Source organism: Amblyomma americanum, chromosome 8 (assembly GCF_052857255.1).
Source record: "Amblyomma americanum isolate KBUSLIRL-KWMA chromosome 8, ASM5285725v1, whole genome shotgun sequence".
NCBI classification, from domain to species: Eukaryota; Metazoa; Arthropoda; class Arachnida; order Ixodida; family Ixodidae; genus Amblyomma; species Amblyomma americanum.
Window position 1 is genome coordinate 32,065,711 of NC_135504.1, and position 24,888 is coordinate 32,090,598.

At 46.3% G+C, this 24,888-nt stretch overlaps 2 protein-coding genes across 2 annotated transcripts; both read left to right on the forward strand.

Moving 5' to 3' along the window:
* The first annotated feature begins 365 nt into the window (after positions 1–365).
* Positions 366–22,476, forward strand: Npl4 (nuclear protein localization 4). The gene is made up of 13 exons (XM_077634337.1): positions 366–567; positions 743–823; positions 948–1,063; positions 1,551–1,760; positions 3,322–3,370; positions 3,479–3,567; positions 4,229–4,532; positions 5,753–5,911; positions 8,544–8,670; positions 9,545–9,705; positions 10,941–11,240; positions 17,575–17,680; positions 21,583–22,476. Exons 1-13 carry the CDS (start codon positions 553–555, stop codon positions 21,696–21,698), a joined length of 1,833 nt encoding a protein of 610 aa, XP_077490463.1. The 5' UTR covers positions 366–552; the 3' UTR covers positions 21,699–22,476.
* On the forward strand, positions 12,927–15,000 carry LOC144101249 (uncharacterized). The gene has a single exon (XM_077634335.1). The coding sequence runs from the start codon at positions 12,987–12,989 to the stop codon at positions 14,847–14,849; it is 1,863 nt and encodes a 620-aa protein (XP_077490461.1). The 5' UTR covers positions 12,927–12,986; the 3' UTR covers positions 14,850–15,000.
* Positions 22,477–24,888: the final 2,412 nt, after the last annotated feature.

Consider the following 24,888-nt stretch of genomic DNA (forward strand, 5'->3'; position numbering starts at 1 on the left):
AAGACTGCATGGTCTGGTGGTGGTACCAGCCTACGTTCCAATCTGTAATGTTAAGTAATTTCTGCATATTATGCCATGCGTCTACCTCGAGCTAGCAAGTCGATAGTTGTGACTCGCGTCTTTTCTTTCATCTTTCGTTTTACATCTGTTCCTTTCATTTCCCTTCTGTCTGCACGTAGCAGTGATAGTGAGCCAGTCGACAGGTAGTACGTGGGGCCCGTGCAATTTCCTCTTCCTTTGCTCAGCCAACAACCGCAGCAGCCACCATAGTGTAGAGAAATGGTACTCACTCAAATGGTCTACTCACTGTTTTATTGCGCGTGCGTGAAAGCTGCAGTTTCGGTTTCTGTTTCCTTTGTGGTGGCAGCACCGACGTTCGCAAGCCGTTTGTGAGAAGTCGTGCATCTGCCTCTCCGAGGCTACAAACATGGCCGCAATGGCAAGCGGAGTCAAAAGATGAAATTCATCGTGTTGGCAACGTCGCAAAGCGCCTGATTTCTCCTTCGCCGCTCGCCGGGAACCCGCCGTTCGTGGACGCGGGAATCGTGCCGGATGCCTCCAAAGATGGTCAGTGGTCGAGCACGCTTACCCTTGCCGCTGGCCAAGGTTGAGAATCGGCAGCGTCTGAACATGAGACGTGCTAGTGTGATTCATTGTATACCAGCCCGGTGTATGTGCGAGTGTGCTGTGGTTGTCATGTCAGTCACCGGCTCGTCCGATGGTTGGGCTTTTGCTTTTTTAGATACTCCGTGTCCAGTCTCCGGAGGGGACAAAAAGAGTCGAGTGCGATGTGGGGGACACTACCGCTCATCTCTATCACAAGGTATGAAGATGCAAGGAACTGATTCAAGGCGGCTCACCTGTTGTGTGTACCATGTATCGCAACGCACGCCACGGTGCTAGACAGGCTGCCTCCAAAACCGGAGTTCTTTTTTTTTTTTTTACAGATACAGAGTGCCTTCAACTTGCCCAATGCGTTGTGCTTTGTCGTATATAAAAACAAGGAAAGGTCGAGCAAGATTCCCCTGCAAAATAGCAAGAGGCTGTCGGCGTACGATTTCAAGTGAGTCATTCATTTGTTTTCCGTGTCGCCGTCTTAACTTGACCCGAAAATATTGGAATGCAGTGTCAGCGTCGTGCCGGTCATTGCACCGTTAAACCCAGTGTTTGTTCGGCACTGCTTTGTATTTCCTTTTAATCCGAAGTCGTTTCTTGTGAAATATTCTAGAATACAAAGTTTCATCCGGTTCGAACGCTTGGCGACATCTGTTCGCACCGAAAGGAGCCAGTGATGAATAATGATGGGCATAAACTGATTGCTGCAGTCTGGTGGCTAATGTTTGATCTCACTCTTTATGATTTCTGTCCCTGAAGCTTAGAAGCTTGTGTTTTCAGATTGGGTGTGAGCGTTTGTGGCTCGGCTCGCGAAAGTTACTGCGCCGCTGTTATGAAATAATGGCCTAACATTTGTGAAGCAAGCTGATTTTTTGTTTGTCCTGCAGAATTTTTCTGCCACTCCTTGCATTTCCTTTTGCTCTTTCTTGCTCCAGACATGGTGACATGCTGTATCTAGTGCTCACGGACCAGGTTGCACGAGTCAACAATGATGCTGTTGAAGTGAAAGCTAGGAGCAGCCCACCACCCGTTCGCCAGTCTGCCGCAGCTACTGCAGCACCGGTTGCACCTGTCGTCGAAGACGAGGTGGACGTGTTCCTCTCCAAACAGTCTGGCTTGGTAGACCGACCACGTGACGAAAAGCTGTGAGTCTGTTGCTTAACCGGGGAAAATCTCAGTTCTGTTGCTTAATCATGGCAATGTTTGCAGGATGGCATCACATTATAGCTGTGCGAAATCTCAGTATCTTCTACTTTTCCCAGCCTTGCTCCTGCTTGTTGTGAAGTGGCATATGGCATGAGTAGATAAAAATGCATTTGGAGAAGAATAGCTTTCTGACTTTGATTGCGGAAAGGAGATTTGTGTGAGGAAATGGCTATTTGCATTTGGTAGTCGATGCCAGCAAAGTGGTCAGAGCGAGTGACGTCTCCCTTGCGCACGGTGTTTTTTGGTGCGATCTATTCTTATAGACTTTGGATTTTGGGGTTCATATATACTGCCTCCATTATAGTTGTATAGTTGTAGACTTACAAACTTGTAGTTTTGGGGCTAGTAGTGCTACTAGTGCAGTCGCTGATGTGTTCTGAATAGGTATTTATCTAGCAATATTAGATTAGGTAGTTGACCTTTCCCTGATTGGTAAGCTGCCTATCTGGTGAGCGCTTCATTTCTTATCACTTATTTCTTATCTTATTTCTTGAAAAATGCATGATCCTTTTGTATCTGTACTGGTGAAGTTTTGCTTTCTGTCAACTGTTTGGGAAGTTAACGGAATTTGAGCGGATATGAGTGGCGTTTTGTAGTCGCTGCATAGGATTTGGACGTAACAAATGGTCATTCGTGCAGAATAGTTTCTTGCATAGTCAAGAAAGTGCGGTCAATTCCAGTATTACTAGTCTGCGAAACAGTAGGGCTATACTACAGTAAGCAGGAGTGCCCTGCGTTAAGGGATATTAATTTTTTTGCATTCAGCAGGACTTCCTTCAGGCAGTATATCTTCTGACCCAGTGTGCAAACATAACCCGAGGGGAAAACAGAAACACTTCATGCAGCTTTCTAACTCTCCATGTTTTGCCATGGAGTGCAGTGCGTTGCGCAAAAGTTCTTGCTACGAAGATAGTGATAAGTGCTGTTTAGAAATTCATGGAATTCATAACAACCGCACTCGAAACAGTGTAACATATCTCTAGATATAGGAATAAATCTTTGTGGTTGGCAGCATTGCTGATGAAGTATTATTTTGTGGTGAGAAGATTGGGCAGTGCAGTTTGTGTGGTTTATCTTCAGATTTTTTTGAAGTTACATGTCTTTGCAGCATTATGCATTGGGCAGGCTTGCCTCTGTTTCAGATGGGGGACTGTTTTCGTGCACTTGCCTGACTTGCTCTTTCATAATTTGTAGCGTACTTTAAACTATGTCTGTGCCAGCACCGGGGACTTTCAGCTTCTCAGAGTACTTGATGCAGCTGAACTTAAGAAAGACAAGTTGAATTTTTGGAGCTGGAAATGTACACCTGGTAGCTGCCTTATTTCTCCGAGTGGTTATCTCAGGTCTATTTTGATGTTAGGTTGCAAATTTGTATGTGAGAACTCCAGCCGAAATTTTAAAATAGCATGCTTCTTTCACTGTTCTATTAAAAAGAACTGCCTTCCAGAGGTTAGTGTCTCTGAAGTTCTGTCTTGAGCATCTGCTTTGTTGTCTTCTCAGCTGTCATCATGGAGCCAACGCCAAGTGTGTCCACTGTGCGCCACTAGAGGTGAGTTGGCTGGGTCATTTGAGGACGTTGTTGTTGTTGAGGACGTTGTTGCTTTTCCGTCAACTCCTTAGCTTGACTATTACCGACATCTAATCTTCTTTCTCATAGTGCTATGATGAGGGCTACCTGCGGGAGCAGAAAATCAAGCATCTGTCATTTCATTCCTACCTTCGTAAGATCACCGGGGGCCTTGACAAGTGAGTGCCGTAGTTTTTCTCAATTTAACGCCAATTTTTTGGTGCACGGATCACCGCATCAGATTTGCCTGCATCTGGTAATTAATTTATTACTGAATTTCTCTTCTCATGCTGTTCAGTTCGGCTTCAACAGTCAAACGGTGATCATCATGTCAAGGTTGAATTGAGGTCGCTTGAGTCATAAAAAAATGCAGTGCAATCATTGCTTTGTCATTTTAATTCACCAGAACTCTTGTGCCTGCCTGCCTCGTGGTCTGGAATGAAAACGAATGAACAAGCAAGTATAATATTGTAGTTTTTTTTAATGCCTCACGTGACCTCAAGTCAACCTTGACATCATGTCCATTGTTTGGCTATTGAAACGAAAGCGAAACAACATGATTGAAAAAGTTAAATTGTCAATTATTTCCGGGGTTAAGACGTATTTCATGCTGCTGTTTATGCTTACTAACATCTTGCCCATCATTACGAAGAAAGAATGAGCAGCCAGAATTTGGTGCCTGCACCCCTTTTAATGCCTGGGATTCATAGTGCCAATACTGAGCACTTGCCTGATGGATGTTCGATGTCCGGTGTAGCCTCAGTAGACTTTGTGGCTTCTTTTTCAAAGGAAAAAGTCGGGTTGGAGGGTGCAGCTCTTTTTTGTCATCATCGTGTGCAGGGGCAAGTTTGCTGCCCTTGAAAACATCAGCTGCAAGCTGCGGCCGGGCTGCCGGGAACACGCACCGTGGCCACGAGGCATCTGCACCAAGTGCCAGCCCAATGCTTTGACCCTTAACCGGCAGGTTTACCGGCACGTGGACTCGGTGACATTCGAGAACCCCTCCATCGTAGAGCACTTCCTCAACTTCTGGCGTGAGACGATGCACCAGCGGATCGGCTTCCTGTATGGTCGCTACGAGCACCACAAGGACGTGCCCCTGGGCATCCGCGCCACTGTGGCCGCCATTTATGAACCGCCACAGGTAAGATGGAAGCAGTGACCTCAGGATAAGCGCTTTACCAACCTTTATGCAAATTTTCTAAACACATTTCACGAAAAGGTTCTCGGCAAAGGTCTGGTACTCTCTAAACACATTGCAAAAAAAGGGAATAATTGCTCATTAGCACTCACTGAGAACACCCACAGAGCTAGAAAGGAAAGCTGCGCAGCTTTTTGAGAAAACTTGCGGTTGATGAATAACTGATCCCAGACCAGAACAAATTTTCCTTTAACTGCAAAGTTTCTGAGCAAGCCCTATAGCAGTACTTTATAGCCGCTATAGCTATAATTAGGTAGATGCTGAGTTATTGCTTTCTTTATGCAATTGCTGTGTTATTATAGCTTTTGTTATGTTGCTGAGGCTGAAACGCAACCATTGTGTCTCGTCTCACCCTCAACTTCTGCACATGGCTTTTTTTTTTTTTTTTTGTCGAAGAGGGAAGAGCATGTTGCTGTTTTATGAAAGAGCAGTAAATACATATTGTGAAGACATATGTTTTGTTGAGTGTTTTCAGCAGCGTAGACTAATCTACTTGGCGTGTAGGCAATGGAAAGAGGAAAGCAAAACTTCAAGAAAAAAAAAAGGAACTGCATTTGCAGGAAAGAAAAAGAACGCTATGGGGTCTGTTAATATTTTGCAATTGTGCCGTTTGTGCACAGACGAGCGTTAAGGCGTTGGTTTTAGTTAATTGTTTTGCAGCACTGCTGAATGTTCTCTCATGTGAGGCAAACTCACTGCCATTAATGTCAAGTGGATTGACTAGAAAGCTTCATATTGGTTCAGAAATCAAATTCATAGGTGGAACGTGGGCACAAGAAGAACTCAGTAAATGATTACGAGTCTGTGGTTTGAGATCGGAGGATTTTTCTGAGATATGTTCAGTGTTGACGATTTTTACTCAGATTTGAACTCGTCTGTCAATGTATGGCGATTTCTCCAAAGACACGTACGGGACACGACCTGTACGAGTAAAGAAAAGTGTTTCTGTGCACTAGTATGTCATGGTTTTGTGGTGCCCTCTGTGTGCACTGATGCAAACTAGCCGCGGTGCTTTTAGTCTGTGTCCTTGTGACCTCATCCCACCTGCTCCTTTGTCGTCTAATTAATAATCGCCAACTGGCCCAAAAATCAATGCTTTCAACCATCATATACGTTATTTAGGTTATGGAATAGTTATGTATAGTACGTCTTTTTGTTTTTAGGAGAGCACACCGGATTCAATCAGACTGCTGTCAGACGAGAAGCAGCCGTTAGTAGACGAGCTGGCGTCTCGTCTTGGCTTGGTGCGAGTCGGCTGGATCTTCACTGACCTTGTCCCCGAGGACCTCCAGAAGGGGACCGTCAAGCACCTGCGCAACATTGTGAGTCATGCCATCACATTGTGCGAGCTTAGGAATTGTTTGACCTTCCCTGCCAGTTAGCCCTGTAGCAAGTGCTTAAAGGGCCGCAAAAAGGGATGTTTGATTGACTTTAATATGTTTGCACTATGTAGAGTACAGGCCACCGAGCGTCCATGTCGCATACGAGACCTCAAAAGCGAACGGGAAATTTACGATACATTTTGAAAAACTCCCGCTTTCGCACCTCGTGGCGACATGTGGTGCCGGGTGTTCGCGCGAAAACCTGGCAGACGACGTCACGTCTTGCAAATGACGTCAGCAGCCGGGGGTTATGATTGGTTCACAGCGCCAAATTCTTTTAGACGTCACGCGCTACCGTGGCCGCGCACACTCCGCGCGCGCCGCAGCTGGGGGAGGTAGGGGAGGGGCCGAGTGAGTGGGGCCGGCAGAGGAATACCGCCGTTTTGGTGTGCGAGAGGAGAGGGAAAGGCGCGAAGATGCGGAAGTTAAAATTTCGTCTGCATATCACTCATCTTCCACAAAACGCATTAAAATAATTCTTGCTGGGGGATAATTATGAACCGTCGTCTTTTAACATTACAGACATATCGCACCTTTATTGAGAGCCCCTTTCTGGGTCCCTTTAATGCTTCACTACTGTAGTTGCAACCAGTGACTGGAATTTAACACTGGCTTCCGAATTTTTTCGAGCGCTGCTGGGCATTGTGTACTGATCTGTTTTCTACCTGAAGTGCGAGTACCCAATGAATGCTTAATTTGCTCCATAAAATTGACGGTCGATTTGCATAGTTAGTGCAAATGTGAATTAGGTGTGCTAACTCTTTAGTTTCCACTTCGGTTCTGGTGTTCGGCTCCATTGTTCACACATGGAAGTTGTTCGGATAGCGATGATTGGTTAATGCTCATATATGCGGAATTGGGCTTTCTCTACTTTACGTTCATTGATACCAGGGAGTCCTCAAACTGAAATGATTTGAATCCTCTACACTGAAATGCTATGGGGAAGCAGTACCCTCAGACTCAAGCGATTTGGCGAGCTTGAGATCGGGAGCACAAACGCCTAACCCCTCTTTCCACCACATTTGCATTGCACGCTCATAACCGTCCTGTGAATTTTAACCTCGTGTAAAATACATACACCGTACCTTCGGGCTCGTGTTCAGCATGTTCGTTTTATCTTGCCACGATTGTCTAGTGCCATTGACTCTCAAAGAATCGTCGCATCGTGCCGTGATGCAGCAAGCACTTTTCGAAGTGAACTGTGCTAAATACTGGCGACAGAGAACGCGGCTGACTGCTTGCTTTTGCTGATGATGAATGGCCGGACCGACGGACGGATGAAAAGATGTCCGGGTGGGCACCTGAGTCGAAATGAAATTTCAACTCTTCCAAGAAAATCTGCCCAACCTTTTTTCCCCCACATAATGAACGCTCCCCCCAAATTGGTGTCTACTTTTCTGGAAAAAAAAAAAGCGGGTTCATTACGTGTGTAAATACGGTAATTTAGAATTATTTACGGGGCATGGGTGAATTCGGCTTGGTGTTTGTTCCTTGTGTAATCTCGGGCATAATATTACAGAGCGTGCTTTTGCGATCAAACTTTTTTCACACTTTATCTAACAAGAATTAGGAAGTACTTTATACAGTCGAACCTCATTAAGATGACACGGGTTATAATGAAAAATTGGATATAACGAAGGGATGACAATTCCCCTTCGAAAGCAACACTGGTTATAACGAAGCAATCGCCGGGCTCCTTCAAATTTGTTATAACGAGGTTCAACTGTAGCAATGTTAATACATACCATTGGTGCACTCGCATATGAACCCAAGAAACCGTAATATCTTCTCTACAGAATGCGTGAGAAATTTTCAAATGCTAAAGCTTGCTCCATAACATTATGGCCACACCTGTGCATTAATCTCTTGCACACCTTTCCGAATAGAAAACATGCAATTGGAGGAAATTTGGTGTCTGTATTCTATAATCTGTTGGGAGGTGAAGCTGTGCAGTTTTAACATGATAGCATTAAAGGTCCTTTTTAGTGGAAAACAGGGTGTCGGCATGACTTGAGAATCCTGAATGGTGGAGAGGGTAGTGGCATAGAAAAGCAGTTTTGCTAAAAAAGGTTGGAAATGGTCAAGTTGAATCGAACCCGCTGTCCTTTGGGTGGCGAGCTGTGCACGCTACCTCTACGCCGCTGAGGAATGTTCGTTCAGTGGGATAAATGGAGGCACTGTACAAGTAGCTCACACCGCACAGTAGGTGAATTGTATTACAGGAACACCTAAATAATTGGGGTCCATAATTAGCATCACCAATTAAAATGGACAATGATGTGTAAAAAAGCAGTGTGGGATAGCAACAAGCATGTTGCCATCTGCGAAAGGGTGTGCCAGAAGATTCCCAAGCAACCATAGGCACCCTTCAACATTATTGCATTATCATCTTCAGGTGAACTTAAGTGTCCCCCAAGATTTTGTAATTGATGCTCATCAGAGAGATGATAGAAGAGGACTACCAACTGGCAATAGTGGAATTTGCAGTTTTCATGCCACATAGGACAGTTATTCCACACAGCCAGTTGTCGTCTCGCTCATTTTTACAGAGAACTGCATTTGTCCCTTGCAGGAGTCCTGTTTCCTCAGTGCACAAGAGTGCATCATGGCGGGCCATTTCCAGAACAGCCACCCAAATCCCTGTCGACTGTCTCCCGACGGCTACTTTGGTTCCAAGTTCGTCACGGTCTGCGTCACAGGTTAGGGTGGTAGACTTGTAGACTTACGTAGACCTACGAAGTACAAGTGAAAAACAAGTGCTGCCAGAAGTGGGTCATTGTGCAGCAGCAATTTTTTCAAAAATATATGGACAGAGCTGCAGAAATTCTGCCCATAACTGGAAATGCGAATATGTGTGACTTTTTATTTTTTGATGCAAGAGGCAGTCTCAAAATCATGCTGTAAAAATTCAGCTTGGGGCATGATGTGTAAACCATAACATAAAGCGAGCACTAAAGATTATGTGCGATTGCATTTGCTTACGCTCACGGTGGGTTTTTATATTGATAAGCTAAATGATGAGGAAAACGAGGTATTTTTTAAGTGACACCGTTCGTTGTGCATTGCCTGTTTTGGTTAAACAAGGAATCTGGCCACATGTGTTCAGTACTAACTTGCATTGCGTGGCATGATCTGATAATGGTTGTAGAGGCAGTTGGCACCAAAGCAGCTGTGCTTTGTCCAGCACCACCATCTCTGCCTGCCACTTCAATTGCCGAAACTGTGCTGGCCGCATGGGACAAGTTCAGCTGCCAGCGGGATTGGACCAAGTTTCATTGTAGTAGAAAATTCCATCAGATAAAGAATGCCTGCTTGCTCCTGTCTTGGATGCCAGATGGTGCAAATAATCCGATCAAGCAAGTAGCTTACATGAACCACGTAAGGTGCCATTTGGATGTCATGGTTGGCCGTGAGCTTTTTTTCATGCTCTAAGAAAGTGTACCAGGATGGCATTTTGCATTATGCATGGAGAGATTTCAAGGGGTGGCAATTTGTTATGGATATGTCACCCACACCTTTCTCGAGAAAGCATTTGTGTTTCGTTTCTGGCACTGACATCACACTGACCTGCAGGCGACCAGGAGAACCGGGTGCACATGGAGGGCTACCAGGTGTCGAACCAGTGCATGGCGCTGGTGCGGGACAACTGCCTGGTGCCCACCAGGGATGCCCCCGAGCTTGGCTATGTTCGGGAATCCTCTAATGCCCAGTATGTGCCGGATGTCTTCTACAAGGTGTGTGTGTGGTGTGGTGCGCTTTTTCCGTGGTGTGTGAGAGAGTGGGCTTTTCGTCTTACTTGAAGAGAAAGTGGGGTCCGAGTAATCATACTTCGAAGGGAGAATTTCTTTAGATAATGCTTCCGTGTAACACTGCACCTGGACTAACTGCTTGTCTGTTATCCAGCATCATTTTCTGCTGAGTTCTTCTGTCTGGAGCTGTGCACCTATAGGTTCAGTTGGACATGCTGGTTTTTTTTTGGCTTTGGAAGCCACATCACAATGTGTGTCTAGCTTGTCCTAGGGCTCGCAAGAACGAATAAAATATTGTCCTTCTATCAGGCGCACATTTGAGCATTTGTGGTATAGTCGAAGGGGCTGTATCTCTGTCACTTGCAAAACGAATTTGCTGAGTATGGCTTGTTTTTTCAGTAAGCTACAGTCATCATCAGCCCAGTTACATTCTCTCCAAGGCAGAGCTTCTCGTATATCCCTCCAATTAACTCCATTCTGTGCTATCTGCTGCCAGCCCATCCCCGCCTCACTCTGTGCAGTCCCCTGCTATGCCTTCCGTCTCTTTGAATCCACTCCGCCATCATAAGGGCCCATTGGTTATCTGTTTTCTGCTTTACTTGCCCGGCCAGGCCCCCTTTTGTTTTATTGATCTCAACAGTGGCATTGAATTTATGGCAGCCTTAATAAAGCTGATGCTTTCTTGGTGGCTGGAGGGGGGGTCATACTGTAGCCATTCAGTCATTGAAGGTGGTTCAAAGTAGCTTGTGCCTGACCTGTTCGGTAGCTCACTTTGTGGAAACATCAGTTGAGAATACTGTGAGTTGATGGAAGGCAACAGGTGCACTACTGGTTAAGAGCTAAGTATTCACTCCAGAGTTTGGTGTGGTACTAACTCATTCAAGTGAAATAAAAGGAAAATTAAGTCTTGCTTCCTCTTGTGGATCTCATTCTTGTGTCAGGTTTGCTGTGTTCATTTAGTTTTCTGTTATCATTTGTGTCCAATAAGCGACTTTCTCTGTGACCAATGCTTTTGAATCTTTGCATGTGAGTACGTCCATGTCTTCAGCTGGAATCAGCTCGTCTACCATAGCTTCACGGGTCGTCGAAAGGTCTTGTGGCTTATGTGGGCAGATTTGAGGATGGCGTTGTGTTAAGATGCGGCCTTCATCAAAGTACTGGGCTGCACAAATTGTTCACATCAAACCGGTGGCTGACTCTGCTGTTTTGGCTGCATGCAGTACACAGATTCCTATGGCAATGAGGTGACCCAGCTGGCAAGGCCGTTGCCCATCGAATACTTGCTGGTGGACGTGCCCGTGTCAACGCCCAAGGAGCCCCTGTTCACCTTCAGTGCCAAGCACTGCTTCCCCGTGGAGAACCGACTCCTCGAGGGCCACATCCAGGACCTGGGAGCCGTGGCCAGCCACCTGTCTCGCTTCACAGCGGCCAACAACGGAGGGCAGGACGCCGTGCTTGAGGCTTTCTCAGACTTCCACCTGCTGCTCTACCTGGCCTCGCAGGACATTGTGCCACTCAAGGTGGGAGGGGTTACTGTTAGTCTTTCTGACCCGCTGGTCATTTTTTTTTTTTTTTCAAATACATTTGCAGACTTTGTAGGGACTGTTGCTGCCTCTTTCAAGCTTGTGAAACTCAAATAACCGCTCCACTGAGGGTACTTCGTTCCTGACAGTAAATTAGCGCAGCCTAACAACAAGGACGCTGCTTGCAATGAAAATGGAGTTTTCATAGACTAGGAAAGTTCAACAAATGGAGTACAAGTGGCGCCATCAGCGTTGGGTTTCGACGCAGCTTTTTTGGGCATGGATCTTGGAGGTTAGGTTTCAAAACGATCTTGGAGTTCTCTTTGATGTATACTCCATTTCAAACATCAGGTGCAACGCTGTGAGAGGTACAGAAGTAGTCCGCACGGAAAAATAAAGGGAGGCGTGTTAATTCATGCTTGGTCTGTGGCCGAGTGGTCTAAGGCACAGGAAAGCGACAGCGTGTCGTCAGCAATAACAGTCCATTTATTCAAGCTCATGACAAATGTGTTGTGTAGTAAACCTGCAGACAAAGCATTTACTATGTTTCACTCGTAACACGGAGCGCACTACTTTTTGACGCAAACAAGAGTGTTAGCTTTGATAGCATTGCACCTGATGTATGAAACGGAGTATAGCTGTCTGAAAGTTTGAATCAGTGATAAATGTGCCTTTTACTACTGCATAAATGTCAACCTATCCAGAAAGATCCAGAGAATTGTTTTTCACTCGGAGCAAGTCCCTTTAAAAGAACACTAAAGGGACTTAACTAATCAAGGTGGATGGATTGTAATTGTTGGATACAACTTAGTCTGCAGTGAAGGTCTGCCCACTTTCATGACCATTGCACAGAATTCCTCCGCAACAAAAAGTAGTTTGTTGTTAGAGCTTTTCTTGTTACTTAAACAAGGAGCTAATCATGAGAGAAAATTATTAGCTCAAGGATTTTATGCCTCTGGCTTGTTTGAGCTAGTCAAACATTAAAAAGCTGATTTCATTTACTGTTGTGATTGTCAATGCAGTAATACATGACGCTGCAGACTACAACCTGTTGTTACCAATTGCTGTTTTTTTAAGCTGTATCATATTGTAGACAATTTTTTCTGTGCAGAAGGATGGCCACATTGCTGAGAAAATTACTAATTAAAGTCCCAAAATCCTTCCACAGTCAAACCGCCTACGAAAAATGAGCACAGTTATATAATTTCTGTGATGCATATACCTAGTAGGCTCTCCAGTCTTGCCTGATTTAAGGGGAGACGCGGGTCGAAAAGTCGCGGTTTTCTAAAAAAAAATCACTTTTTCGTTTTAAGCTGCATTGTCATCTTTGGTGTATAAGCTTTTATTTCTGTAAATATCAAGCCGAAATTCGCACGAGAAGTTACCAAAAAATGCGCCTAAGTGAGCGGCGGTAACTCTATAATCCACCGAAAGTTTAGAAAGTCCGCGCCGTTTGCATCGTTCTCACGCAATCCAGCCTCACCGCCCGCCATTTGCAATCATCGGGGCGTGCAGCGTCAGCCCTTTCCTCCAAGGTTCAATGGCTGTCAGTCTCGTATGTTCACGGAGAATAAAAGAAAAACGAGAAAGAAGACGAGACTGTCGCGTGTTTTGAATTGCGCGCCATGCAGCGCGGCGCCGCCATTGGACGGCGGTGCTCCTTTCGTGCAGTAAAGCCGAACCACCGCTGCTGCGTGTTCTCGAAAGCCGCACAGTTTCCCGTGTTCTTTCCGCGTTTTCGTGATGACTAGCCCGAAAAAGTGCAGTTCCGACGCCCGGAAGTATCGAACTCGGCACAAGTATCGAGGGAAACGGCGTAAGACTGTTAAAAAAACGACAGCCGGGAATGACGCCCGCGACGCTCCGGCGTCGGTTAGGCCTACCGCCGACACCGGTCACCGCGACAGTTGTGAAATCGACGCTGCTATGGATTTCGTCAGTGCATCGCAGAAAAAGATGGGATTCTTCAAAAGTGACTCAAGGTCGGTCGGTGCCCCTGCTGCTAGCACGGTGTTGTGCGAGATCGGCGCATTGACGGCACTGGTGGCAGGATCGGCATGCCCTACTTGCCGCGAACGGAAACTCGCCGTCCGAGAAGCAGCTGAGAAGCGCAAAGGGCTTTCGTCGTACTTAGAGCTACGCTGCGAAAATCCCGACTGCCCAGAGTCTGTGCTTTCATTCACGCACACGTCGAAGCGGATCATTTCGGCCGGTGAGTGCGGTGACCCCGGGGCGAACACTCGCTACGACAGCGGGAGCTCGCGCGACGGCTTCGCCGTAAACGTGAAGGCTGTTTTGGCAGCGCGTGCTATAGGTGCTGGATATGACCAGCTTTCGCGATTTTGCGCAATCATCGGCCTTCGAAAACCACTGCATCACAAGACATTCCATGCTATTTCCAAGAAGCTCCATGGTGCTGCAATGGAAGCTGTTCGCCAAAACTTGGAACAGGCACGAAAGGTGACAAAGGACGCCGTTGGCGGCGGCGATGTGCCGGTCATGTTTGACGGCACGTGGCAAAAAAGGGGCCATAAAAGCCACAACGGAGTGGGCACAGCTGTGTCCCTGGACACAGGCCTTTGCTTGGACTTTGAAGTCCTTTCAAATTACTGTCTTGCTTGCAGTATCCACAAGCCCATGGGTGATGATGATGAGGTATGGCAAGCCTTTCATCGCCCTGTATGCGAAAAGAACACTGAATGTTCATCTCATGCAATGGAACCTGAGGCAGCAGTGCGCATATGGCAGAGGACTTTGTCATATGAGACCCCACTGCGGTTCACAACTTTCTTGAGCGACGGTGACAGCAAAGCCTATACTGCCGTCTGTGGGGCTGAGGTGTACGGTGACACTGTCATCGAAAAAGAAGAGTGCACTAACCACGTTGCAAAACGCCTAGGCACTGCTCTGCGAAAAATGACAACACCACTGCCACGAGGTCAAAAGCTATCTGTCACAGCCATCCAGAAACTGCAGACATATTATCAAATAGCCATAACAAATAACAAAGGCAGCGTGCGCAGCATGTACACTGCTATATGGGCCTCTTATTTTCATTGTTGCTCCAGTGATGGGGCCAGCAGCCACAAATTTTGCCCTGCTGAACCAGATTCCTGGTGCAAACATAGGCGTGCTGAAGCACTGGGGGAGCCTACACCACGCCATACCCCTTTGTTGACAAAAGCTCAGGGCTTGGCAATTATGCCTATATATAAGCGCCTTACTGATGAGAAGCTCCTGGCTCGGTGCCTTCATGGCAAGACGCAAAACGCAGCGGAGTCGCTCAATAGTAAAATATGGCTGCTGTGTCCAAAAACAAAATTTGCTTCTCGGACATCTGTGGAGACAGCCACGGCTATTGCCGTGCTGTGGTACAACAAAGACCATGCCGGCTTTGAAGAAGTCCTTCAAGAGATTGGGGTACTTCCCCCAGAAGAGTTGGTTGCACGCAGCGACCATTCTGATTGCATGCGGATAAAGAAGATGAACTTGAAGCGAACCGCAGAAGCAAGGGCGCACCGTCGGAGCGCAGTGAAAAGGGCTCGCACCGAGGAGACCAACCGTAGGAGCCGGGAAGGGCCAAGCTACAGCGCAGGAGCCTTCTAGAAACTGTGTGTGCTTTCTGTAAAGCTGCTCTTGGGTGTGACCAAGATTCATCGGAAAACAATCGCATTTTGAAGAATAGAATGTTTTGAAACTTTCAAACCTGTTTTTCTCATTTTGAAATTTTTTTATATTTTCGTGTCTTCCGGGAAGCCTTTTGTACTCTTAGAATTGGTGTATACTAACGAAATTTGGCATACATATTCTTGAAGGTATGTAGAATGCCGATATCTACTTGAAATTTCATTATCGGTCGTCAGTAATTACAATATAACGAAGCTATGTTTCAGGGAACTGAAGAAAGCAATGGTTGAAGTGTCAATTTTTTTTTGTCTAACTTCCAATAACTGAACACGTTTTTTGACTAGATATCGGCACTCTGTGATCTACAAAGAGCTAAATAAGCTATAGCACAATACCTTTTGTGAAAGTTTAGTGCATAAAAAAGTGCCCATAAAATCGTTATAATTTGTCATTAAGTATAATATAACTTTAGAACTGTAGCAGCTACATAAAAACTAATTGCATATTTGAAATCTGCATAAAAAACTGTCTAGTTGGCTGAATTTTGAAGTCTCTGGTACAAATAATAAAAAAAAAAGTTGTTTCGAGGAGCCTCTCCCCTTAATATTCCCTTGTGGTGTCTCTTTAGGCATCTGAGTCTGATGCACCTGATACCATCTTGAGCCTGCAGTCTACGTGTTATATAGTGATGAATGGGCAGAAACGATGACAGCTAAAAACAGGTGCCCATCTTCTTGGTAGCCGTTCACTAGTGGGTATTCGGTACAACTAGTGTCCACACATTAGATGAAACTACCGTATTTACTCGAATCTAGGCCGACCCCGATTCTAAGCCGACCCCCTGAAGTCCGAAGCCAAAAAAAAAAATGTATATTACCTCGAATATAGGCCGAACAAAAAAAAACGAGGACAGCGTTCACAAAATGCACACAGCATTTATTGAATCTGATCGTGCTGAGCTCATTCATTGTCATCATTGCTGCTAGACTCGTCGCTGTGTTCCTTGTCACTGTCACCTTCAGACAGTGCACTAACTTTGGTACCGTCAAGCACATTAGATATGCTGCACTTTTTAAAGGCGCGCATGATCAAAGTGCCTGGGATATCATCCCACGCTGCAGCTACCCAGCCCGCCAGCTGCGATAGTGAAGCACGTTTGATGCGGCCCGTTGCCGTTAGCATGTGGTCTTCGTCAGTCAACCACCAAATCCGTGTAATATTTCCGCAGACGATCCTTGACAGGTTTGTTGATGCAGACATCAAGTGGCTGCAACTGGCCCGTCATGCCGCCCAGTATGACAGCGAGGTCCGTGTTCGCTTGGGTGAGCGCAGCCTTCACAAGCAGGCAGTGTCTTCTTTTTAAATATCATATAAGGAGGGAGTTTATGTCCAACAGCTGGGCAGCACAGCATCACAGTTGAGTGCTGCTTCCCGTAGCCCGCAGAGCGCACCTTCACCTTTTTGACACCCTTTTTATTCACAGTGTACGCCACTGGCATATCAAAATACACAGCCGTCTGGTCAACGTTGCAGATTTGCCCAAGGTTGTAGCCTGCCGCTTCTCTCTTTCACAGCACGTAGTGCTGCAAAGCTATCGGCTTTTCTTCGAAGTCACTTGGCAGCTTCTAAGTGATTGAAGTGCGACGTCGGAGGCTGAAGCCGAAGCGCTTCATGAATTTCTGAAGCCAGCCCCGGCTGGCTTTCAAATCCGCTGGCGTTAGGCCTCGCTGCCTCGAAAGCCCTAGCTTTCGCCTGGAGCACTTCTGTTGTCACCGGAAGGGCAGCTGCTCTCTGTGTCCGAACAAAGTCGGCCAAAACTGTCTCTCCACTTTATGGTAACGGCCTTTCTTTGGTCCGCTAAATGCCATCCTCGTTGCGGCGCACGTAAAAAGCTGCTGTCATTGTCCCCTCCAACGACGGACGTTTTTCTCATAGACGCTGAAGTCCCGCCCGGCTTGAAGGTTCAACGATGCCTCTGCGGCTATTACAACTTTTCGCTTGAAAGTGGCACTGTAGTGTTATCTCCTGCCTGGTGCCATCACGATAACACCACGCCGCGCACCGATACGGCCGACATGACACAGGCCAAAATGGCAACTTCGCTTGTGTACGGTTGGCTACTGGCACGGCTAGTAGCGGCTGCGGTACTGACTTTTTTAGATGGCGCTAGCTTTGCACCATATTTAGCAGTTTCAATGAAAAACTGGCGCGTTTTCTAAAATTCTCGAATGTAAGCCGACCCTAGAGTTTGGAATATGATTATTTGAAAAAAAAAAAAAAAATATCGGCCTAGATTCGAATAAATACGGTATTTGTCAGTTATGAGAACTAGACTCATCAGAGCTGCTGGCTGCTCTTCAAACTAGTGAACCCTTTTCGGAACTAGTGACCACTGATCAAATCTAGCGGCAAAAGATTGTGTACTGTGCTGTTGTTGGCTACGCTAGCTATTATCATACAGGAAAGAGTAAAACGCAACTAGCTACACCCTTGTTTGAAACTGTGCTCGAGCTTGTGCGAGAATGTGGCATATGCACCACGACATGATTGTTTGGCCCATACACCACCTGCCTGCATGTTGCCGGACAAGCTCTGTGGTGGTTACTGTGACTACAACGCCAGCCGTACTGCCGGCATGTAAAGGGTGGTGCTATAATTGAAGGGCGCTGTTATATTAGTTTGCTTTGGCTTATCCTATTGACAGGAAATGATGGCCCCTCTCCTGGAGGCAGTCCGCACCAAAAACCACGAGATGGCCCAGCAGTGGACGACAAACGACCAGTGGCAGACCTTTGAGCAGATCTTGCAAGGTATGCACTAGCTTCTGAAATCCAACAGGTGAAGGAGCTTGTCTTGAGCTGAGTTTCTGTCTCTGCCGTCATATTCAGTGCAAGCAAGCACTATTGGCTGGACTTAATTTTAATGCGATGGTGTTAGAGGCCTTGTTGTTCAAGAAATTTGGTGTCGGCGTTGAGTGAAGAATCACTGGCATGACTCTGGCAGGTGGTCCCCAGCGAGCAACCTAGGAGGCAGGTGGGCCACACAGGTCGCATGGCCTCATCACGACCTGCCCACCAGATAGTGAGCAAATTGCACTCTGTGGTGAGCAGTTAAGTTAATGATTGATTGTTCGGGAAGCTCAACCTGGGTCGCACAAGGTCCAACGCTGGGAGTGCCTGTCATCGCTAGGCACTGGCGCGTTGCTTAACTGCTGCTCCATTGTGCGCCAGGAGGGGTATGGAGGATCCCTAGGAATCTGTGAATGTAAAGTAGACTGACAAATTCTGCATATGTAGGAATTGACCCACTACGCTGCAGTGTCATACCCTTAAAGGGACTATGCAGTGAATTAAAAAATTGCTTGTAAATGTTTTCAATGTTTAGAAATGATGCTAAGGAGCATTTACACTAAGTATGAGCCTTTGGAACTGAGCCGGCAATTTATTATGAATTTTTAAAAACCGTGTTTTAAAAATTCGCGGGCCGATTGGTGTTCTCGTAGTGACGCATTTTGCAACTAAAATCGTGAAAATATACGTCACTAGTTCTGTGACGTCTGCAAGCCACCACACGCTGTCATTCGCTGGAGCCACGGCAGCCGTGACGTCACGGGCACACTTCTGGTAGCCGTGAAAGTCGTGCCGCTTGTGCTGCCGTGCGAACCCCTCGGGCAAGCGCGAGCCAGGTCATTGCCTTCGCACATATGGTTTCAATTTACCTCTGCCGCCTCTTTCTGTCGCGAGTTGCGGAGCCACCCGTAGTGTCTTTTTTGTCCGCAACAATAGGCGACAAGCAAAAGAATCCGACGCGCGCCGCTATCCAGAAAGGCGAAGAGAGGCCGCGGAGACGCTGCCGATGCTGCTGCCGGGGCGCTGGGTGGGACAACCGGAAGTTGCAAACCGAACGTCAGCGGATGACATGTTCATGGGCAGGGCCCAGTCGCAGAGCTATTTTCTCTATTTTTTTTTTGGTGCCCCGCGTGTACGAGTTGATGGGGGAGAGGATGAGCGTAATTTTTAATCTTCTATATCTTGGTTGTTACTGATGCTAGCTCAAAAATTCTTGCACTGAGGTGACGAGCGATCGAATGCCAATCTCTCGTCTGCTAACGTAACCTCAATTAATTTATTGTATAGTCCCTTTAAGGTTAAGCTTATGCATCCCCTCCAAATTTTTTGGATGAAAGATTAGTGCACTAAATCTTCTTTGCATAATTTATTTATTGAAGGGGTGCAGCATTTTACTTAAGGGGGCACTCGGGTCTTACAATGGCCAAATATGGCCAAAAAAATCGGTTTTGTGAAAAACACATTTTCGAAATGTTTGTACCTTCAATATGGCAAAATCGACTTTCAAAACATCACGGGAGCCACGAAATGCTCCGAAACGGGCGAAGCATCTGGCTGATCGGCGCCTTCTTGGACGCGTTTTGAAGCTTGTTTCTTTGTGCGCATTTTGCTGCAGTTCAAAATGGCGTCGGTCAATGAGAACAATCACAGTAGCCGATTTTCTGAAGGCCTTTTCTTGGCCGCTAATTGGCTGGAGGGCGCGCGCGCGAGGCGAGCCTCTCGTTCGAGGCCTACCATTGGCCAACGCAACCGGTGCCCCATTTTGTTTTCTTTCTCTTTTCTTTTTGCGCCGTCATGGTCCTCGCTTTGCATGTTTGATCGTGTCTTTTTTTGCGTAGCGCTCGCTTAGCGAAGTTTCTCTAGATTTTTTTTGCGGTTTCTTTTTTCCTACGTCGCATACTTTGTCAGTTCAAAGTAACTGATGCTGGGAGACGTATGTTTGAAGAAGACGCATAGTACGTACGCGAGAAAGCGTCGCCCACCCAACGCGAAGCACGGTTCGACCTCGGGACGTTTGACTGTGCCAGATGATTGTGTCCAGAAATGACTATCAGAAATTAAGGGGTTGACATGCACAGAGCTGGCCTATTTGCTGGGTCTTTGGTAGCTTTAGCCAAGCTGTTGGTGATGCACGTCCCATGCCTGTGCTTCTTCCTGGTTCTGCTAGTGTAAAAAAAGGAAAAGTTAATTCATTTATGTGCAAATCTTATCTGCTGACAAAAATTTGAAAATTTTGGCTTTTCTGGACAAGTGGTAGGTACGGCGAGAGCAAACTTGGTATCCTGACATCCTGGCACTAACCTGGGGGTTGCGCTGACATTCTAAACTAAAAGGCATTTGGCAGTTTGGTTTGCCACTGGCTAGACCAATCGGCCTGCCTGTATGCGAGTGGGAGGCAGGAAAGTGTGCCGTTTAACACCTGTGACCTCCATTTGCTCTTAACTAGCCTTGTGATTGTGTTATGTTGCTTTGAGCTGTGCGTGCTGCGATGCTATCCCACAGTATTTAACAGCGACATTATTGACATATACACCTTCCTGTTTGGCTAGCCAGTGAGGCAGGAGGGAGGAATGTTGCCTTTATGTTGAGTTGAGGGATTGGACTTATTTTCGGAGTATACTTGTGCACGGTAATAAATGGTAAGTAGAAAAAATACATTTAGGTCTGAACTTAAAGCGTTCATAGTTGGTGATACAGTAGAATCCCTCTATAGTAAAGTGACTCGGGCCAGCAAAAATGTTTACTATATCAGGGTCTTTACTATATCAGTTGATGATGGCATGGCTCTAAGGATGCTCTCTGATAATTGCCTACTTACTAAACACAGTGTTGGTTTATAAAAGACACGCTCACAAATACCTTCCATTCTGCTCTTATTGAACCTTTTCATTATCACATCTCATGTTGTCACATTTTCGATTTTGTTTACGTCTTGTGGAAGTGCCGAATTTACGCAAATACAATGTGGTTACGAGCATCACGCGAGTTTGATTTCATGTGGAAACCAAAGTTTTGCGTGAACACGGCCTCATTTTCCGCAGCCGTCGTTTAAAAGTTAGTCATTTAAAGATGCAGTAGTTAAGAAATGCGCGACTTGGTGGAGGCGAGGCAGTACCGCTCACTCAGTGCCGCTGCGCCTTCATTTCTTGCCGCCGCTTCGCTGTGCTTCGCGCTGCCGTGCTTTGCGCTGCCGTGCTGTGAATGTTTGCTCTTTTCTTCCCTTCGCTACTCTTCACCGCACTTTTACTGTCTTTCCTTTCTCAACGACCCACGTCGCCTTTTCCTGCGTTCATACCAGCTTTACTTTTTCCGTGCCTGCCGCGTGCTTTGCCTTATGGCCCCGAGGACGGCAGGAAGTTGGCTTCTCTTCACACCTTCCGGGCTTGATGGTTAAGCTATCTCAAAGAGCACTGTTTTATCGTCATTGGTATGCATTTGCCTCTGAATATCAGCCTCGCGCATGCCGCATTGTTGTCATTCCGCAGGAGGAACGTCGCCATGGCCAGACGCTCTTTAATATAGCCGTTTCTTTGAAAAAAATCTTTACTATAACAGAAAAAAAAAAATCAGTTTTCTATGGGAGGCGAAATAGGACCGCAGTTTCACTTTACTGTATCTGTGTTTTTACTATATCCGAGTTTAGTATAATGGGGTTCTAGTGTAGTTTTTTTTTTCCACCAGCTTTTATCTGTTGTGCACCTATCCGCAAACCTGTAGGCACTCCCTTATCTAATGGAGTAGTTTTGAGGCATGACTTCATTAGTAGGCATGACTTCATAGGTGGTAAATGCGCCTTCTGCTGCCGAGCAAACGCCATTACTCAGTTTTCCTTGATCTGTTGTGCTGTATCTTGTCTTTTGCAGGCGCAGCCGTTGAACATAGAGAAGGCCAGTCAGCTCCACTATGGACATGTCAGCATTGCACATACCAGAATTCCCGGACTGACAAAGTGTGTGAAATGTGCAGCCTCCCGCAATAGGAAGAAAAACAGAAAACCAGCAGCAGCAGCAGCAAATCCATGACCGCAACGCTAGCTTGTCTGGGGGCTATTTTTTTTTCATGTACTTTTTGCATGCTTTTGTATTTTACCTTTTTTTGTTAGCCATGAAACTGACTTCTGAGACCCACTCTATTGTGACCGAGTGTTTTACAGCACGAGTGCTTCTGACCTTGGAAGATTCAAAACACGAAATGCCGAGAGGAGGACGATTCTGGTCATTTGACAATGCGACGTGCTATCATTTCGGAAGCTAGATTTGCTAATTTATTTAAATTCTTGCATAGTCACTATGAGCCAGATTTTCTTATTTAAATTCTGTCACAATAAGGACAAAGCCAGGTTTGTTAAATAGATTCTGTTGAGTTCAGATTAAGTTATATTTGCTCATTTATTAAAAATCTGCCATTAAATGGGGAAGCCAGATTTTCCAGTTTATTTCAACTCTGTCCACGACAGCTTTGTTAAATTGTTAGTTTTTTTCTCACTTCTGTTATCTGTGGCCATGAGGTGGTAGTTTGTGTCGCTGCAGACACCTGGTAGCCACAAGGTGTGCTTCACTCCCCTCTAGCAGCGACAGACTGATTTGTTGGCTGTTTCTCATCCAGCATGTGCTGGGCTTGGCACTTCTAGCACCTGAACCCGAGCCTTTGGTAATTTAAATACCTTATGCTCTCTTGCGGCCTGTTCTGAGCTGACACACGTTCGCGCGGTGCATATTGTGAAAATAAACAATTTGACTCTGTGGCTGGTGCTGAAATATATTGTGGCTTTGGTCTTGTGGCGGGAATCTGCAGGCCCCAAATCCAGTGCCTTAATTTTCAATATTCTTTGGTCTCTGGTGCACATATTTAGATGCTGTGCTATTCTCATTTGCAGTTTCCTCCCCAAGGGGGGTGGATGGGGCTGGTCGGTGTATATAAGGCCATTTATACCTCTCCCTGTGTCCGTGTCAAATTTGTAGCACTTCTGAAATGACGTCTTTCACCGGACTTTGCAATTCCGTCGATTTTTTGGGAAGTTGCTGGTGTTGGGTGGGGAATTAGAAAATTTATGTAGGATAACCATGCTGCACCCTATTTTTTCGCTGACAAAAGTCCAAGGAATACATGGCTGAAATAGGAGTGCCCCCTCCTATAGTTGCCCATAAATCTTGCCTCTGTTGTTGATGCATCCTTGTGAATGTGAGCTTGCGTGGGTGAACCCATAGCCTCCTATGCAGCCTCATGAATGTACCGTAAAATTCCGAGCAAGCGCCCCCACCTCTGCAAGTCAAAATTACTGGCAAAGTAGGGAGGAGGGGCGCTATTCCGGATTGGCGCTGAAATTCAAGATGGCGGCGACATTTTCCCGCCAGAAAAAAAAATGCGCAGTGCACATGGATTTAAAACGTCCTGCTGTTCTTTCCCGCTTAAATAACGTGTCATTCACGCATTCACTAAACGCCGGCGCGCCATTAGTCAACATTCTTCGAAGTTTTGCTTTCTCGTAGCAACTTCTCGAAATTCTTGTCCCATTACCGTATCCGTTTCCGGCCGAACTTGAAGTCTCGAGACGTTTGGCGAACGTTCCTTCCGTTCTCCCAATACCATTGTATGACCAAGTTTCTTCACCACTGTGTACGGATGCATTGCCGACTTGACAACGCCAAAACAAGACAAATGGTGCGTGACGAACGGGCATGCGAATGGCTTGAAACGCAGGATTGGATTGGATTAGATTCTTGGACTGGATGGGGCAGGCCAGTGTTGCCTGGGCGCGGTGCGTGATAAGGGCGCGGAGAGAGAGGGGGGGGGGGGGGGGGGCTTTCCCGGAACGGTGCGAAAATGTGAAATTGACAGTGAAGTTGGGGGGGGGGGGGGGTTTGCATGGGTGGGGTTGCCTGTTCAGAATTTTACGGCAAGCATGTTTGGGTAAACCCACAGTCTTCTATGCAGCCTCATGAATGTAAGCATGTTTGGGTAAACCCATATCTCTTATACTGCCTCGTCAATGTAAGCATGTTTGGCTGCATCCATAGCCTCCTATATCATCCATGCCCGTTCATCCATTCTGGAGTGGCCGTTCAAAACGTAGCGTTTTGTTTATATGTCTTCAAAGGGGTCATGGCATGGTCTATCAATAAATTGTAGTTTTATGTTGCATCTGCTAGCCATGACGTTATGCATACCTAAAAAAGAAGTAGGGCTGTGCTCGCACATTTGAGCTATAAATTGCAATTAGAAGTTATCGGCTTTAAGCCGTTCTCCTTGGCAGCGACGACCATATTGAAGCATCTTTAGTGACGTCATGACCTGACGGTGTCGTCATCTGCTGCAAAACTGCCGTGCGCATGGTCGGTGCAGAGCAGGGCGTGTGCCTGTTTGGGAGGAAGCTAGACTGAAAAGGGAAGGACACAGGCCTTTGTTGCCCTTGTCTGCCTGTCGTGGGGTGTGGGCTGTTCAGCGCTTTTGGCCGCGAGATTGAGCAGAGTTGCTACCTTGCAGCGCTGTGGCAAACCCTCCTTAGTGTGGATGCATGCACACGTTGTCTGCTAGCCAGCATTGTTTACATGCTCGTGTAGGCATATATGCCCGGCAACTGTTTGTTTTGCAGTTTGAGTGCGTCCCCATTTACTTGACTGCCTCTTTCGAAAGAAATGTGAACACGCTATTATTCTTGGCCGCAAAGATGGCAGTAATTGTCCACGTTGAGTATGTCATGCGGGATAGTGACGTCCTCCTTGGGTCTTCGGCAATTCGCATTATTTGCCATGTGCCATCTCAAACACAGTGATGATAGCCTTCAGTGCCATCACAAAGCAAAAAAAAACAGGCTGCTGCTTATTCCACAGCTGAATGCAGTCTCCTAGTAATTGTATATATTCTTTTCAGTTATGTGTGGGATCTGATAGCTACTGACGCAGAGGTCTGCGTGACATCTTCTGCCAAACAGAATGTAGTTTAAGCGGGCCATTATGTGGCCTCTATAGGCATGATCAAGTTGTTTCAATATTTTCTTTCTGCTACTTTAATCAATTTTTAAATATGTTATCTGCAACAAATGAAAGCGAACAAGACAACTTAAACGCAAACAGCAAAATGAGAAGAACTTAGCGGAAGGAAGCTTAGTACAGAGGGCAAAGTGCTTGTCTAGAAGATGTCTGCACGTGTTTTGGGCTGAACACTCGGTA